The sequence below is a fragment of the Lampris incognitus genome, chromosome 11, assembly GCF_029633865.1.
Source record: "Lampris incognitus isolate fLamInc1 chromosome 11, fLamInc1.hap2, whole genome shotgun sequence".
In the NCBI taxonomy this organism is placed as follows: domain Eukaryota; kingdom Metazoa; phylum Chordata; class Actinopteri; order Lampriformes; family Lampridae; genus Lampris; species Lampris incognitus.
Genome location: NC_079221.1, coordinates 29,547,468 through 29,565,728, shown reverse-complemented (window position 1 = coordinate 29,565,728; position 18,261 = coordinate 29,547,468). Strand labels below are relative to the sequence as shown.

The 18,261-nt window shown below is 41.6% G+C and overlaps 1 protein-coding gene across 1 annotated transcript in view; it reads right to left on the bottom strand.

The window, feature by feature from the left end:
• sucla2 (succinate-CoA ligase ADP-forming subunit beta) overlaps positions 1 to 18,187 on the bottom strand; it is a 27,510-nt gene extending 9,323 nt beyond the window's left edge. The window contains exons 1-10 of the mRNA XM_056289672.1: positions 18,104 to 18,187; positions 16,309 to 16,501; positions 11,393 to 11,492; positions 10,521 to 10,683; positions 9,011 to 9,139; positions 7,066 to 7,204; positions 6,056 to 6,217; positions 5,309 to 5,451; positions 2,726 to 2,846; positions 11 to 99 (exon numbers count right to left, since the gene is read on the bottom strand). Of these exons, the coding sequence (XP_056145647.1) occupies positions 11 to 99; positions 2,726 to 2,846; positions 5,309 to 5,451; positions 6,056 to 6,217; positions 7,066 to 7,204; positions 9,011 to 9,139; positions 10,521 to 10,683; positions 11,393 to 11,492; positions 16,309 to 16,501; positions 18,104 to 18,187 (1,323 nt within the window). The remainder of the gene's footprint in view (positions 1 to 10; positions 100 to 2,725; positions 2,847 to 5,308; positions 5,452 to 6,055; positions 6,218 to 7,065; positions 7,205 to 9,010; positions 9,140 to 10,520; positions 10,684 to 11,392; positions 11,493 to 16,308; positions 16,502 to 18,103) is intronic.
• Positions 18,188 to 18,261: the final 74 nt, after the last annotated feature.

Below are 18,261 nucleotides of genomic sequence, written 5' to 3'. Positions count from 1 at the left end.
AACACTATACCATTTTGGCAGCCTCATCCAGGTCGTCACAGGCCAAGATCTTCAGTGGGCTGGCAGCAATCAGTGCTTTGGCATCATCCACTCTCGTCCCTGGGATCAAAATACAGAACAGGTGTCAAATCAGGGGAACAGCTTCTGAATTCCAAAATTTTTTTTTTTTAAAGATTCACCACCAAGCTCTTTCAGGGGTGAAAAAAGGAGCTTCAAATGATGGTTGATCGTCTACTGAAGTGTATTTTCCCCGACCCTGCAACAAACCAACATTATCCGGCATCTAACACTGTGCACGTGTGTGCATGCGTATGCACACTGTGTGTGTGTGCGCACATGTGTGTGTCTGAGTAATGAGTGAGTCTCCCAAACACAGGGGAATGTAGCTAGCGGGCACAAAGTCCACACAGACCATGTCCTTCATGCCTACATGGCCTTTTGTCCTGTTTGAGTCACTTTATTTGGCTTTAGAAGAAGTAGAAGCCACTTTATTTTGTCATTGTTCAGTTACTTTAACCCATCCTATTGTATAGGAGCAGTGGGCAGCTGCAGCACCCGGGGACCAACTCCAGTTCTTCTTTCCATTGCCTTGCTCGGCGGCACAGACAGGAGTATTAACCCTAACATTTTTTTTAATTCATGGCATTTCAATATGGGTTGTATGTCTCAACAGCCTGAAGACTTGGGCCGACCTGAATGCTTCGAAGCCTCCCATCATTGCCATGCTAATCAACAGCAAAATCAGTATTCCCTTTTTTTTTTCCAGGAGAAGGTAAACAGAGTTGGCAATACAGCACGAGAAAAACAACAAACTGGGTGATGGAGCCGGTACAATGGCAAAAAATAGTCAAGGACAATGGGCTGCTGTGTGGTGATGTTGTATTGTTTGCTGAAAAAAATTATATTGTACAAAATTGTTTTGTGGTTGTTTTATATTTGAGACCCAGCCAATGCATGTGTCCTCGGTTGTGGACATTACAGATGTGGCGCTCTATCTTCCTGAGTGCATGCTATCATGAACATCCCTGATGTGCCTTCAAGAGGACAACCTAAGCTTTACAACCGGACCTTGTGAACCTGAAATAGAAGGTGCATTGGACATTTTATGAACGAAAGATTCTTAAGTCCTATAATATCACATCAAATTATTATTCTTTTTAAGTAAAATGCTTTATTATTTCTTGTAAGTTAGACCCTGAGGAATGCTTTCAGTGAGATTTTAGTGAATCTGAACTTTTTGAAGAGTTAAATACAAGCCCATTTTATGATGTCCACTGTGGTGGACACTGGGTCAAAAAATTTCAGTTTTTGACCATTTGCACATTGCACTCAGATGAAGCAAGTATATATACACACACACACACACACACACCACATAATTAACAAACATTGTGTTTTACTTTGTGCAGAAATAAAAAAGAGCTACCTAACTATTTTAACTTTGGACAGCAGTGCCGTTGTCAGGATAATTTGCGAGAGTCATCTATTTTACCGTCCTGCTTTCATCTACAATAATGACATTCACTGCCCATGTGAACGCAGCATGCCGATTTTGCCTTTGTCTCTCAATAGCATAATAATTCATTACAATAACAGCCTAATGATAGCATGTGATAAAGACACAAATAATAATAACAGTAAACATATGAGCAATTTAGTTGTTATAGTCTAAGACTGTAATTCATTTAATGTGATTATTGCACAGTTGGGCGTCGTTGGCCACTCGAAGCAAAGCTTCAAATACCTTCAAATACTTGCTGCTGAATAATCAAAGTCCAAAGGGTATTCGGGACAGTTCTATTGAAGACAGACAACAAACTTATTTTTGAATTAAAAGCTTTCTGGACAAATGCAAATCATTTGTAAGTGTGGCAAAGTGTATTTTGATAAACCATTTGGCCCAGAATCTGAGCTAAATCACACATAAAAATCATCAATGTGCTAATTGAATTAAGAAACTTGAGACCGAAGGGCTAAAATTCTACACTTTGAGACATTCACACACACACACATACACACACACACACACACACAGAGGTCAAAATGAAAAAAAAGTAAATAAATAAAGAGACGGTTCACTTGGCTCCATCATTTCCTCCCTCCAGGACCCAGACGTTGCAGAGGAGAGCTTCAAACAGAACAGACCTAACTTGTGCCCTGTTTCCAGCAGCTGACTGGAAGACATTCTGTCAACCCAGTCTAACTGTAGGCAATGAACAACGTGCAGTGGTCTGTGCATGTGTGTGTGTACCAACTTCCTTGACGTGCATCTCTGCTCTTGTGGTAATTGAATCATGGCGGTGATTCAGTATGCGTTTATTGTAATCTTTATCACCTCAAAAATCTCGACAGAGTGAAATAAGACTCCATTTATAAAGCCTTGTGTGTGGAGGCTTGTTACAATGTGGTAGGGGAAGAAAGCATGGCAGGTAGACAGAGAATAAGGGAGAATTAATGCACAATACCACATTATGACATGCTTATTTACATATGTAGTGTGTGTGTTTGTGTGAGTACATGCCCCTTATCTTATGTTGTGACCAGTAGGGACAAGGTACAGTAAGGACTTCGTCTAAGCATTACTTAGCTGTGTGTGTTTATAAGTAGCAAAGCAGTGAGATGCTGTGAGTGCACGTCTGTGTGCAAGCATATGTGTGTGTGTGTGTGTGTGTGTGTGTGTGTGTGTGTGTGTGTGTGTGTGTGTGTGTACACACGTGTCTCCCACCTTGTAACCGCACAACAATGGGTATCTTGAGATCCAGGTCTGTAACAGCCATGATGATGCCCTGGGCGATGACATCACATCTCATGATACCTCCAAATATGTTCACCAGGATGGCCTGCACCTGAGCACCGCCGTCAGGACACAGGGCATTGTGACAAAAACATAAGGTTACCTTCGCTTATCCCAGCAGGGGAACAGTCGACATAAGGTCACACAATATAATTCAACTGTTGAATATATGACAAGAGCCGCAGCTTTCACGTGTGTGGAAGCAAACACATTTAACTTCCACCCTTTGCCAGATGCTTTTATTTCAAGGGCCTTACAGTGCTGTAAGTGTGAACATTTTTGGGATTGGCAAAACCCTTAGGAATCAAATCAATATAATCCTTGTTTGAGCCATTATGCTGGACAAGAAATGTAACACCAAACACCTGACAGGGTTAGCACTATACACAGGAAAACAGGCCCCCAATCAGGAAGTGTTAGTGTCGCACTCTTCCTACTGTGTGATTAGGGTGAGCTGTAAGGCCAAAAACACACTTTATTTTAACTATGCCTACATCTACACAAAATGGCTGCCATGACAAGCCTGCGGCCATTCAGTGTTGTCTGTGCATGTCTTCAAAAATTAACGAATGCATCTGCCAAGTGCAACAGCCACATAAACTGTAGGGGCAGAATACAGGCTGTAACCTCCAGTTTATGCTCAGCGATGTGATATGTTTGTGACTGATGGCGGAAACTGGTGGCAACATTAGAAGAGAAGCAGAGAGAGCTTATCCCTTACCTGCACCCTATGATATACTTTCTTTTTTTTCCCATTGGAATTTTCCTCCTTTTTCTCCCTAATTGTATCTGGCCAATTATCCCACTCTTCTGAGCTGTCTCAGCTGCTGCTCTACCCTCTCTGTGCTGCAGACTACCACATGCCTCTTCCGAGTCGCCAGCCGCTTCTTTTCACCTGGCAGTGAGGAGTTTCGTCAGGGGGACATAGCGCGTAGGAGGATCACGCTATTCCCCCCAGTTCCCCCTCCCTCCTGAAGAGGTGCCCCAACCGACCAGAGGAGGCGCTAGTGCAGCGACCAGGACACACTCACATCCGGCTTCCCACCCGCAGACACAGCCAATCGTGTCTGTAAGGACGCCAGACCAAGCCGGAGGTAACACGGGGATTCGAACCGGTGATCCCCATTTTGGTAGGCAACGGTATTGACTGCCACGCCACCCGGAGGCATGATATACCTTTTAAACCTCCAGTCAGACAAAACATACGCAGATGGGTATAAGAAAAATGCCACTCATGTGGCAACCACTCTACGTACACAAAGCTTAATTAAAGTAAGTATGTTTTTGACCCAACTGTTTAATTCAATAATTATAGGTGAGCAGAACAGATAAGTCAAAGACTATATATAGTCGACATTGACTTTTGAAAAATACTCAACATTCTATAGAAATACATTTATCTAAAAATAGTCTTACATTTTAACTACAAACTCAAACTTATTTAAATGCTGTATCATAAATCTAACAAACAAGAATGACTGAAATCAAGTCTTCAGATTCTTGTCAACAAAACTACATTTATTATACATGTTTATACATAATCGTATCATTACTGCAAGTCTCATCCTCATCCCTCCAATTACAATGATAAGAACTGTAGGTGGCATTAACACTAAAACGTTTAGCTGTTGTCACACACACAGCGTGAAACATAATTGCTGACTTAATCCTGCCTCCCCTAGGGAATGCTTTGCTATTCCTGCTCATTTTCTGGTAAAACTTTTGGCAGAGTGAATAGACTTGGCTGTCATTGTGCTTATCTCCAGCCAACCACTACAGTCATGGACTGGTTCTTACAGCAGGTGAAGAAACTACCTTCTCATCTACTGACCACAGCAGAAGGTGTAAGCCACCACACACCAGCCACTTTCACTATTTGACCTGAAAAGATTTGGTGCTGAGCATCCTAAAGCACCTCACATCAACCAGGTGCTTTGGCTGGTGATCTGCCAAAGTCGACAGATTTAATGTGTTACAACCAAAGTTTACAGGCAAAAATTATCGGTTGGTGATCATTTTTTTCCCAGCGTGCCTCACCATGAGCATAAAGTTGTTCCCTTCTTCCCTGTGGTGCACTGCCCCAGACTGTGTTTGGTTGCCATTTAAATTGCCTGATAAAATGTCAAAACACTGCTGGTAATAAAGGTGTAATCCCCATTGCGCAGGTCCCCATGATCCCAACCTGATCCCAACACCATCCTCTAGTGGAATTTTTCTGCATTTTACATCACAACCCTATCAAGAGGTACTTTCGTATAGTGAGCGGGTAAGGGTTTAAAATGCTGCTTATGGACATTGTGGCAAGTCATAAGATATATTTCTGAGATTAAATTTGAGATTTTTCGGTTATAAGAACATGTATTCTGCTCTCATAGTCTAGCCAAACAAAAAACAGACAATCCCACTAATGCCTAACTTTTCCACTTCTGTGGTTACCACTTAACTTTCCAGCCCTGCACAGCATCTTTCAATATAAAACATTTCTTCCTTAAGAGGCAGCCATTCTGTTCTTACCTTCCTATCGGAGGTGATGAGCTTGAAGGCTTCAGTCACCTGGTGGGCTGTGGCTCCACCCCCCACATCCAGGAAGTTGGCTGGCGTGCCACCATGGAGTTTGATGATGTCCATGGTGGCCATGGCCAGACCTGCTCCGTTTACTAAAAAGTACAAGGCCCTGTCAATTCAGCAACTCCTACTTTTAACAGGTTCAATTACAGTCTCATCTTGTCTAATTGTATTCACTTAACGCATTTTCTCTGAATTTGATAGTTTCACACCAAAATACAACAGCCATCATTGGTTAAGGAGAAACAATGAATGCCGAAGGCTATTCTTGCATGAACGTTGGTGTGAAAATGAAAAAGCACACTGAATTAGAATGCAAAGTAAGGTTTTAGTATCTGTGTTTACCAACTTTTGATATTACAGTAACTTCTAATAAGAAGCTATAAGCCATCAGCTTAATGCATCCTGGTGTTTAGAAAAACTAACTGTTCAGTTCTCTCATTTCCAATACTTCAAAAAGTATTAGATGACTGGATGTAATAATAATAAAAATTATGCTTTGTAACTTCAATAGTTGTCCATAATATGCTTAACATATATGTGGCTAAAGGTTAGATGTTAATCTTTAATTAAAATAGCCAATATACCTCATTATGGATAAAAGTCAACACTTGATTGAGTGTTCAAAATATCATGGTTACACTTTTTCTCCCACTTTGTAGGATGAAGTACATAGCACTATAAATTTGTACTGACCCAGGCAGCCAATGGTTCCATCTAGGCCGATGTAGTTGAGGTCAGCCTTAGCGGCCTGCCGGTCCCGGGGGTCCTCCTGGGTCCAGTCCTGCATGTCAAACACCTTCTTCTGGCGGTATGCTGCGTTTGAGTCGAAGTTGATCTTGGCATCCATGCACATCACTGTCAGAGTAGCAAAGGAGCGACATCCAGAGATGCAGACATAAATAGCCAGTAGTTTTGCACCATCTTTTAATTTCTGCCCTAGCTACTCTATAAAACATTATTTTAAAAACAGTGACTGGAAGACTTGAGGACTAAATCCCTGAAACAACCAGAGAAAGATGCCCTGCCACAATAATGACTAGACTTTCATTGAGCTGCTGACCAAGACTGTGGCTTTACTGGTCAGCTCCAAATGGCCAAAATAGCAGAATCATGTGATATAAAGATGGAACGTGCCCATCAAAAGATTAATTTTCTGAAGATTCTCCCCCCAAATCTATCACATTTATTCATCTTTAGTATCTACGACTACTACTACTTTCGGCTCCTCCCGTTAGGGGTCGCCACAGCGGATCATCCGTTTCCATTTCTTCCTGTCTTCTGCATCTTCCTCTGTCACACCAGCCACCTGCATGTCTTCCCTCACCACATCCATAAACCTCCTCTTTGGCCTTCCTCTTTTCCTCTTCCCTGGCAGCTCCATATTCAGTATCCTTCTCCCAATATACCCAGCATCTCTCCTCCACACATGTCCAAGCCATCTCAATCTTGTCTCTCTTGCTTTGTCTTCAAACCGTCCAACTTGAATGGTCCCTCTAATATAATCATTCCTAATCCTGTCCTTCTTCGTCACTCCCAATGAAAATCTTAGCATCTTCAACTCTGCCACCTCCAGCTCCTGTCTTTTCATCAGTGCCACATTCATCTTTAGTATCTATCTTTTCCAAATGTGCACTCAATATTGATTTTAACAATTCAGTCCATTTATGAAACATATCATAGTGAGCAGGTGGGTGAGTATGTACCAATGCCTGAGGAGTCCTCCACCATGGGGTTGATCTCCAACATGGATGCATCATACTTCATGAAAACGTTGTACAGTTTGATCATGTTCTCAGCAGCTTCGTTTATCAGTGCTGTGGGAAAACCCATTTTCTGTGCTACCTGTGAGAACAGAAAATTATTGTCAGAGGTAATATATCAGTAATTGATCAGTATTGTCAGAGGTTATATGTTTTGTTCTGTTGGCGAGTGCCGTGGTGAACCCTTGGCCTACAAGGCAAGCTGCACTTTTATTAAAACTGATAAACTGCCAATTTCAAACTTGTTTTTTAGACTTCTCAATAGCTAAAGCAAAGATTATGTGGAAAAAGCTATTCCCCACATGAATCAAAACTTGTATTTTATCGATTTTAATAGGTTGGCATACAGTGAGCAAAAAATATCAGTATTGTAAAGCTTTACAAAATTTAGTACAAATTTCTACAATACCAATAGCACAACTGTTAATGCCGCAGCTTATCAATACTACGGTCTTTAATAATTTAGCACCAGTGCCTGTTTAATAGTGGGTTTTGGTACCCATCCCTAGTTCTACGATGATCAAAACAGCTTAATACCAACAGCTGCGTAACAGACGGTAGATACCAATTGATGGTTGGAAAAAGCAAAGTAAATTCTCCCAGATTATTCATCATTAAAACAAGTGACACCCACAACATGGTTGATGGTGCACAACAAATGGATGACAGAGCTCATCTTGCTGTTATGGGTGGGTATCTACCGTGCATTAAGCATAAGAGCAACACCAGTATTATTTACTTTACACTGTCAATACCAATACCGTTTTGAAATTACCATATAAAAGAGCATACTATTGCTCCCCTGCTGACCTTAGGTGACTTGGATAAAGGATAGTTTCAAGTTATTTTAAACCTAAACCTCATTAAAATGTTTTTAAACCCTGACCTCACTAAAATGTATTTAGGATATTTGGAATCATACATACCAAATATTCACTAACCACTTCGGTATTGCAAATCTTAGGCCTTTGCTGAATCTTTGCTCTGGGCTTCAACATAGTTCAACGGTGCAATCATTTAAGTCAACAGAAAGCATATCATAACATATCTCCTTTTTGAAATGGGGAGCTTCAGTGGACTGTGTTGAAGCCCGGCATGAAAATTAAGCAAAGTGGTTGGTTTCTCAATAGTAAAGCAATTAGAGCACTTTTTTGGGGGGGGGGGGGGATTTTTCCCTTTTTTTCTCCCCAGTTGTACCCGGCCAATTACCCCACTCTTCCGAGCTGTCCCGGTCTCTGTTCCACCCCCTTTGCCGATCCAGGGAGGGCTGCAGACTACCACATGCCTCCTCTGATACATGTGGAGTCACCAGCCGCTTCTTTTCACCTGACAGTGAGGAGTTTCACCAGGGGGACGTAGCGCATGGGAGGATCACGCTACTCCCTGAACAGGCGCCCCAACTGACCAGAGGAGGCGCTAGTGCAGCAATCAGGACATATACCCACATCCGGCTTCCCACCCGCAGACACAGACAACTGTGTCTGTAAGGACGCCCAACCAAGCTAGAGGTAAAACAGGGATTCAAACCGGCAATCACTGTGTTGGTAGGCAACGGAATAGATCGCTATGCTACCCAGACGCCCCATCAGAGCACTTGAAGACTGGATCCTCAAGCCACGGTTTTCTCCCCTCTTGCCCTACACACTCAATCCTTCCATCACTCACTCCTTCTTCTCTCCCGTATTACAACACTCTATCAGTACGTAAAAATAACAAGGATTTGATCCCAGCGCACATTAACCTTTTATTGCATCAACAATCCAAACATTTTCTAATTCTGCCCCCACTCCTTTTCTCTCTCTCTTTACTGTTCTATCGTACTAACAGAGTGGCCAGGACACCTCCAGGTCCTTTTGTACCACAGGCAGATGGCAATATTGATTTCTACCTTGACAGCCTGCTCCATCTTGATGCCTTCCACAATGTCAATAGGCTCCTTAACAATGGCGTCTGGATTCTCCGCTGCCACATCTTCGATGTTCACGCCTCCCTGAGAACTGCCTATCAACACGGGACCCTGTGGGGGACAGAGGTAAAGGCAAATGGGTTAAGGGCAATGTATAAATAGTGTACATCAAACTTCTGCTTCCAGAGGCCAGTGGTCCCAAATCAATGGCCCACCTTTCCCTATCACAAAAACTTGCATTTAAATCAGAATTACATTTAGATTTCATTCCATTACATTCCACTTAACTGACACGCTTATCCAGAAGGACCTGGTTAGCAGCTGGGTTAGTCATTACTAACAGGTACAAACACATCTTTATGACTACAGCCGTTGCCATTCATAATCAAGGGATGATGAGGTGACGCTGACATGGTGGGACTAAAGATTAAAATTGAGGATGATAACGATGGCGATAATTCCTTGATTTCTTTTTTGACTTGTCTCATTTTGCTAACCTGGCTGTATATTGGTGGATATTCATTATGTGGCTTTTATTATCTACTGCTGACATACAAGTAACTTGTTTGTATGCACTGGGTCATTGAACAGCTTTTTAACTTTTCAGTTTTTTTCCCCCCCATTTCTAAATTTAACATTTATGTATTTTTGCTGTTTGTACTCTGTGTTGTCTTGCTGCAAAACAAATTGACAAATTCGGGACGAATAAAGGTAGATAGGTTAAGTCAAGTTTCTTGTTCAAGGACCAATCAGCAGAACATGCTGTCCCTTTTGGAGATCAAACCTTTGGCCTAAAGGTAACCTCTCTCTCAGTAGTAGTATAATACATCCACATAGAGCGGTATGGTTCTAAAGAACATAAATACTTTAACATAGCCTATACTATCATGCCATCTAGCGGCTAAATTTGGTATCACCTCCAACAGTTTCTACATTGCATATGTTGGCTAAGTTCCGTTCAGGTTTGCAGTAGGTGTGGGTGTGGGGGTTGGAGCCTATCCCAGTTGACATTGGGAGGGAGATGAGAACACATCCTGGACAGGTCACAAGTCCATCGCAGGGCCAACACACATCATCTACACCTTCGAACAAATTACAGTCTCAAATTCCCCAAACATGCCAGTCTCTGGACACCCATACAAGTATGGAGAGAATATGCAAACTCCACAAAAAGAGGCTGGAACTGAACCAAGGACCCTCTTGCTGTGGATGCTCAAATACCAAACACAGACATTCTAAAGCACAAACACCTGACCACTTAGATGAAATAGATAGAACTCTGGGGAAATCACCATGCTGTCTCAATTTCGACATCACAAAAAATGAAAGCTAACTGATTTATATATTGTGACATGTAGCTCTGGTATATGAGCATGTTTGTAACTTGCAGTACACAGGCATATGCATGTTCACATTCACTGAAGTGTGGAGCATGAATGAGAAGGACACACTATGTGTGTGTGTGTGTGTGTGTGTGTGTGTAATCTCCTACCTGGTAGGATCTCTCCATTGTAATGGCAAAGTAGTACTCCCTGCGTGGATACCTGCGCTCACAAATGAAAACCTGGTTGCAGATACGACCAGCCTCCCCTGTCTGCTTTGTGTACAACTTTCGACCAATCATCTGAGATGAGATGTCACGGGCCTCCTCTGGCCTGGGAGCGAGACAGAAAAAGACAGGATGCAGAAAGAGAGAGAGAACAGGGCAGAGGACCAGAAAAAGAGAGAGTGCAAGGGAGATGGAGGGACAGAAAACACGTGGTAAGGAACAGGGACACAGAGTAAGACAGATGGCACCAATGTGAATTATAGGCTGTGGCCAATTTTCAAGTATTAGTTGCTGTTTCTTTTAATGGTATGATGATATTTAGAACCCAAAGTAGGATCTAATCTCTCCGAAACCGTTTTTTTCCCTTTTTAAATAACAGCATCAGAGAAAAACTCAGTAGGTCATACCTTTGCCAGCATTAGATTTATGTTAATATGTATTGGATCTGGCCCACTATTGAATAGCTCCCCTATTCTACTGGGAGAGAAAGGGACTAGGAGACCTTCTGCAATGAAAAAACACAAAATGCCGTTGGCTTGATTAAATTAAATGCATTATTATTATTATGACTGATTTTGTCCATGGCAATGGATGCCCTTGTGTAGTTCTGCGGACAGCAGTTTCACTTGCCAAATCTCATCCCGTAACCGAAGTCATTTTACTTGCCAACAATCAATCATTAACACTTGGCTAATGGATCGAGAAGATCGCCTTATTAGTTTGCGCATCTGTGGAGGTACGCTCTACACTCCTATTGGAATTTACCTTTAAAAACATGCCTACTTCCTGGTTCATGGCTGACTTGGAACACTTACGAGTAGACGATCTTCACGCCTCCTTTTAGTCCGCCCTCAAAGGTCCCCTTCCCCCTACCACCAGCCAGCACTTGGGCTTTCACAACTAGATCCTTGGAACCTAACACACACACACACACACACACACACACACACACACACACACACACACACACACACACACTAGGGTGGTAAGGTTTTAAGGTAGCTTAACACCAAGACTCCGTTTTAAATGTGAAGTTGATAATTATAGAACAGCTGCACCTAGTGCTGTTGGCAGTCAATTAAGTACCTATAATCACAATTAAAATTTTCCTGATGGGTATGATGACTTCTATACAACTGTTAACAACCCTGGCTGTAATTTATACTTTCCTATATATAGTAACTGTATATGTATGTATGTGGTTTATTTTTCTGTATCTGTATCTTGCGCAGCATTCTGTAACTTTGTTTTAAAAGTTGCTATATAAATAAACTCTTACTGACTTACTTGTGTGCTGACTTAAGATTTATAAAAGTTTTAAAATGACTTCAGTTGAAAAAAAGCTGTTCCTGCATTTCAAACACATGAAGAAAAAAAAACAGTGTCAGCATGGGTTATCCCTCGAACATTCCCTGACAAAGGCTGAATAAGAACAACTACAAAATGCATTTAAGACAAACAGGCGTGTTATAGAGTCTCAATGGCTAAAGAGTAAAGGTGGGTTTTAAGGCAGGAGGCAAATGGACAGTGGTGGTAGAGATGGTGGGGGTAATAGGAAGGTGAAGGCTGTTTGGGAACTGTGTTAAGGCTCTGGGCCCTGGGGAACTTTTGCCTGGATTAGAGGCTCCCAAGGGCCATAAAGAGGTGAAGGAATTCTCAAATGTAGTTCAGGACCAGCTCCTTCAACGCTTGACTTTTTTCTTTTTCTTTTTTTTAAATACAGTTTATTCTAAAGTATACCAGGAGCCACTGTAGAGAGGGAGCCAATAAAGCACATATAGCCATGCTTTATGGAACTTATCTTCGCTTGTATGAAGATACCTAGTGTGTTAGTTTCATTTGTATTTTGCAACTGGGAGATACAAATCTGTCATTATTTAACATCATGTCTCAGCCTGCCTAATAGCACAAACAGCATGAGCTACAAAAAGAATCTGATCCAAATAAAGTCTGATGCTTGGCATGAGCTATATTGTTGACTATGGACAGAAAGAAATGTCAAAAGTCATGAACCCAAGTTGCTGGTGGCATGCAAGAACAGGTTCTGCAAGAATAAGGCCACAAAGCTAATCCAGATTATTTTGCCAAATATTACTGCACATTAACTGAATAACCATATTATCTCACAGGATTTATCTTACAAGTAATATCTTGACCATTTTCACTAAATGTGGATATGCTAAATTAAATGTTTCATTATGCCTATGCACCAATATTTAACAATTATTCATTCTACTACCAAAAAACACTTGCTTCATGAATTTGAGATTTATCATGTCTTCTTGACTTATCTTTAGTTGTATAATTGACATTGAACATAAACAATAACCAACATTGTCCTCTATGTGTAGATAATCTTAACAAACAGACCAAAGTGGATAAATTACCACTATCCTCTAGTCAGTCAGTATTGGCTAGCTAGCTATCAGCACACCACTTTTTCTACTGATGGTGTCTGAGAGTCTATTTCTCTTCTGTTTCTTCCAAGTCCTTGCATGCTGTTCTGCATTTAATTTTCATGACAAAATATTGATAAGAGACACTATCTTGCGACTAGAGGGTCATCAATTCCAAAGAACAGCAACTTGGAAACAACGTGGGCTCTCCTCTTTCAATCGCCACTGTTGAAGCACCTCTGAGCAAGGCAATTAATCCACCAACAGTGGCAATGGAGCTGCTCAGGGGCAGACAGTTGAAGAGTCTGGTTGCACTGAGCAGCCCCCAGGTGTGAACGTGTGGAGCAGTATGAATCCAAGTCCTCCCATGTGAAGAAAATAAAAATAGCAAACAGCCAACCCTCCCTCTTTGGTCTTAGGGACTACATGAGATTCCTTTCCTTTTTAAAGGGTTGAGACACTACCCTGCTGGCATCTTCACACATAAACCGACAGTCGAAGAAAGCTTAAGCTTGTAACAGTGTCAGTTTACTGGTCTGGGCAGGACGTCCAAGACTGAGTGGCTGCCAACCTGGGTAGGTCAAATGTAGGAAAATACATTTTCTTAAGGACAACGTGAAACAGCATTCAGAGTCGATCTCACTTGCAGAATGTGATGAATTTCTAAGTTAAACAGGATATTCAGGCGAGACAAAACATAGAGAGGGATGTGATTTGCTCTGTCAACATCTGACTGTATTGTGAAGAACATTTTGTGATATTTTTGGTTGAAACGGTACTCGCCCGCCCGCTCAGACTTGGTGACGCAATCCCCAAAACTTGGCTGTAAATGAAAATAAGGCGACTGGATTTTGATGTAAAATGAGTAAAAAAAAAAAAATAGAAATGTTGGGTTGTTTTTTTTTAAATAAGTTGTTGAATAAGTGCATGATATGACTGGGGAAATGAGCTAACAAGGGAACAGAGTCAATTTTCATTTCACATTGACTTAAGGGGTCACTTTTGACCACCTGCCTCCAGTAGAAAATATATAACTGGAAGGTGCTTTATTTTATTATTTTCTTTTTTAAATCAGACCATGCTTTGAGGTTGTGGGTTCAGAGCAAAACCTTCTAGCCATTGCCTTAAATTTAAAGCTTTCAACTAAATAATATGTCACTTAAAAGGTTCTGTGTGTAATTTTTTTACCTGAATGCTGACCCTATTGTTCACCAATATGAATCAAAACAACAAATCAAAAATGTAATGTGGAGCTTCCTTAAGAGGGCTTTCAATGAAAAGCCCTGGGCCAGTCTGACTTGTGTTTTCCAATTAAAAAGAAAAGCTGTGGAGAAGAGGGCCGTGAGCACTATACTTTCAATTGGTAACAACCCCGCAACCCCTACTGGTATTTACTATACATTCGCTTGTCTGCTTCAGGGACGCTGAAATATTACATATTGTAGCTATTAATACATGATAAAATAGAAAAATTGACGAAAATAAAGAATGACAAAACTGTTGAATGTTGTAATGTTGAACCGTTAGAAACATTGGTAGGGAACAGTTATCCTATGTATGTGACTATGAGCACTTGATCTACTGAAGTGTCCCAGAGCAAGACACTGGATTCAAACTAATTCACAGCGTGCTGTTCAGTATAAAATATGTCAATGAACTTCAATGTCAATGAACAAAAATCACACCATGAGGACACAGAACAAGGCTTAAGGAAAGAGGCTCTGCTGTCAGGCCATGAAGCTGGTTTTTTTCATCCATTGACAACATCCATCCATCCATTACCCAAACCACTTATCCTGTTCTCAGGATCGCGGGGATGCCGGAGCCTATCCCAGCAGTCATTGGGCAGCAGGATGAGAGACACCCTGGACAGGCCGCCAGGCCATCACAGGGGCCCCTATGGACAGAATAACTTCCTATTTGGAACTATATTTGTGTACATTGGTTTTTGAACTACCAGACAGAATCTGGATCAGTAATGGCAAGCCCAGCCCAGTGAGACTGTGGATGGTTGTGGAATGGTGCGGCCTACCGTAGGATCTGTCAACAGAAGATGTCTGACTAGCTCCATTGACAACAGTGATTTGTAAATCCCAACATCTACCTCCTTTTTGACTGCTTTTCAAGGCAACCACACTTTTTAGGACATAAAAAAGATATAATTTTTATATACAATGGAGTCTCTAAATGATGGTTTGCTAACTGCCAAAGTGGTATTGTGGACTGACTTACTAATCACTGATTAATAGCATTAGTAGTTGGTGGTAAATGGTAAATTCCCAGCTTTCCTACACTTAGTTTGAGATACACTGTTCTATAGCGTGTCAAAGGTTAGTTATATGGACAACTTCTTACCATGTTTGAAACCTGTGGCAAGTGTCAACTGATACCGCTGAAGCACAAGGCTAAGATTAGACCTGGTACATGTTTGTGTGTGTGTGTGTGTGTGTGTGTGTGTGTGTGTGTGTGTGTGTGTGTGTGTGTGTTGTTCTGAAAAGCCCTGGCTGGGACAATTTTAAACCCACACACAAAGGTCATGTTATGTCAGAAATAAAAGCTCTGAAAGGTAGGCAGTTCCATCTCATATGCATCAAAGAAACTGTGCCAGCAACTACAATGGCTAGACACACCGTCTAGGTTTGAATTGATAAACGGAAAAGGAAGAGAAATTCAACAGGAAGAGCAAATGAGGAATTAAATTCAAGTGTATGAAATTAATGGTTTTACTCCTGAAAGCCAAACAGGTAGTTTTCATATAAAAGCTGCTGACTTTTAACATCTGTCTCAGACCCTTTTTGAGCTTAGCTACTGCTCCTTATTACCTTCGACAGATTTGCAAATATATATTTTTTTTTTTTGCAATCTATCCCCTGGAAATGCAGTGGCCATTACATTCCAGTATCTACTCATAAAAGTGCATGCCATGATTTGTTCAGATCATCCTGTTAGCAATAATAGGCATTATCCTGGCTTTTGATTTATTTCATTGATACTGTTTGATTCTTAGGCCTAATTTATACTCCAAATGTCAGCTAGCAGACAGATGTCTCTCGACAATTTTGACGTCATGAGAAACACTTTTTGTGTCTCCCAGGGCTGTCGTGTACACAACACATTTTCTTATGTCGGCTAGCCGACATTTGGAGCATAAATTGGGCTTTACTCTTTTCCAGATATTCTTTGACGCGCTTAGTCTTAATAAACTCAGAATGTAGCATTATGTCCCTTGTCATGCGAGTGTCACACCAAATTAAATTCTTTAAATGTACTTGTCAAACAATACACTTCAACCCAGAAAACACTTTAATACCCGTTGAGGTCTTAACACAGCTTACCAATCTTCTTGGCAACAGCATATGCTTCGTCCGAGGAGCTGGCCACCATGCCTGCTGGCACTGAGATGCCAGCCTCTTTCAGCAGGCCAATGCTCATGTACTCATGCAGAGAGAGGTTTCTCTGCTGCTGGAAGTGGGGGGGCTGCTGCTGTTTCCCATGGCCACCAAATAGACCTGGAGAGCCACCTAGAACCTGTGAGAGGTGGTGGTGGTGGTGGGGTGGGGGGAGATTTGTTAAATGCTTTCAAAAGAGAAGTGTAACCATTTCATTTATTAGCCACAGTGGCAAACGTGTATCCAAATTCACCAGCTGCTTTCAATGACATAACAACCAACCAGACATTTAGCAAAGAATATAACCAGTATGCCGACTGGTTACCTGCCAGAGAGGATGGTGGAGAATGACAGCACACGAGCCAGTCACAGAAAGTGCTTAGGCCCATCTGCATGGCACAAGTCATTTTTCAGGTTTGAGCAAAAAAATATAACTGCACAACAATGACATGAATGCTGAGGGAAAATATGTGGTCTGACCAACGTGTTCGTGCTGATAAAAACCAGTAGGGTAGTATGAAGGTTCTGCATGTCATGAAGCAAAAACCAACCGCTGGTATTAGAAACAAGCATAAAATAAGCTAAGATTTAACAGCAAGTGGTGATGATAATAAAACAGAGGGGCATGCAAACACACACAACTTAAAACAAATGTATACATCCAAAACTTTTTCATTTTCTAAGTCTAACTTAATCCATAGATGGTTTGAAACATGACTATGATGCGGATTTGGAGCGTTGTCCAGCTGATTTGTATGCATCCCTACACCTGCCACGCACTTCACTAACTGTACTTAACATGGCATGCACTCTTGTGCTGCCTGCAAGTTGAATCTCTTGTAAATCGCTTTGGGTAAAAGCGTCTGCTCAACGAGAAACTGTGAATCTTAAATGAAAACTATTATTTCTTGTTTGAAAATAAAGCCAAGCTATGGAATAGTGTGTGCAGATAGTGAGATGATATAAGCAGCAAGCATCCACGGTAGCAGTCTGATTAAAGCCACGAAACCATGACACTGCAGTTGCACAATCACTGTCATAATATATTGGGGAACGCTATGAAAAAAAATCTAAAAACCAAAGCAGTCAGCTGGGGAGATTCTCGTGAACTTTGCCCCATATGAGGACTGAGACGCAGTGTAAATATGAAATTACTACCATGAAAGCCAAATGAGACGTCTGAACAGTGGGGCCCACATTGTTGACAACTCATTTTTAACTTGGCAGCTTAACATTGCCCTTACAACAGGGTAACCCATGGTCGGTAGTGACGATCCTGTAACAAGCATTCTTTCGTGCCGTTGGGCAGGCTGAATTGATCTCAACCCACAATTTTCCAAGACATTCCAGCAGCTGCGATGGCGCACAGCTCAGCGCGATTCATCCTTTCTCTACTGGAGGTCACTGGATAACAGTAAGAAATCATTGACCACATCCATTTAGAGCCGGAAACGTCTTTAACAATGACAGACAAACGTGTCTACATAGTTAAAGACTAAAACGATTTTATTCCGCATTAACTGCGCAGAGTGGGCGAATACCGGTGCCAGTCGACCGCACCAGCGTTAGCTCTTGTTATTTAGCCTAGCCGACTCAAATGAAACTCAAAGACGACGGGCTAATGTCAGATTTGACCCTGTCAGATTTTAGGGAACTGTACCGGTTGCAGAGGGCACAAAGAAACAATTGACCCGTCTACGGGAAGCTGGGGTCGTTTACCACCCTTTCCAAAGAATCTTACCTTGGATGCAGAGTTAATTGTCGTTCTGGTCCCCGATTTTCTTAGGCTAGCTGTCAAGCGGCCACAAATTAGGGACGTCGCCATGTCTACTCTCGAACAGATTAGTTTATGCGCATGTGCGGTGATTTACAGACGGTTTCCTCCACAGATAGTTTCCT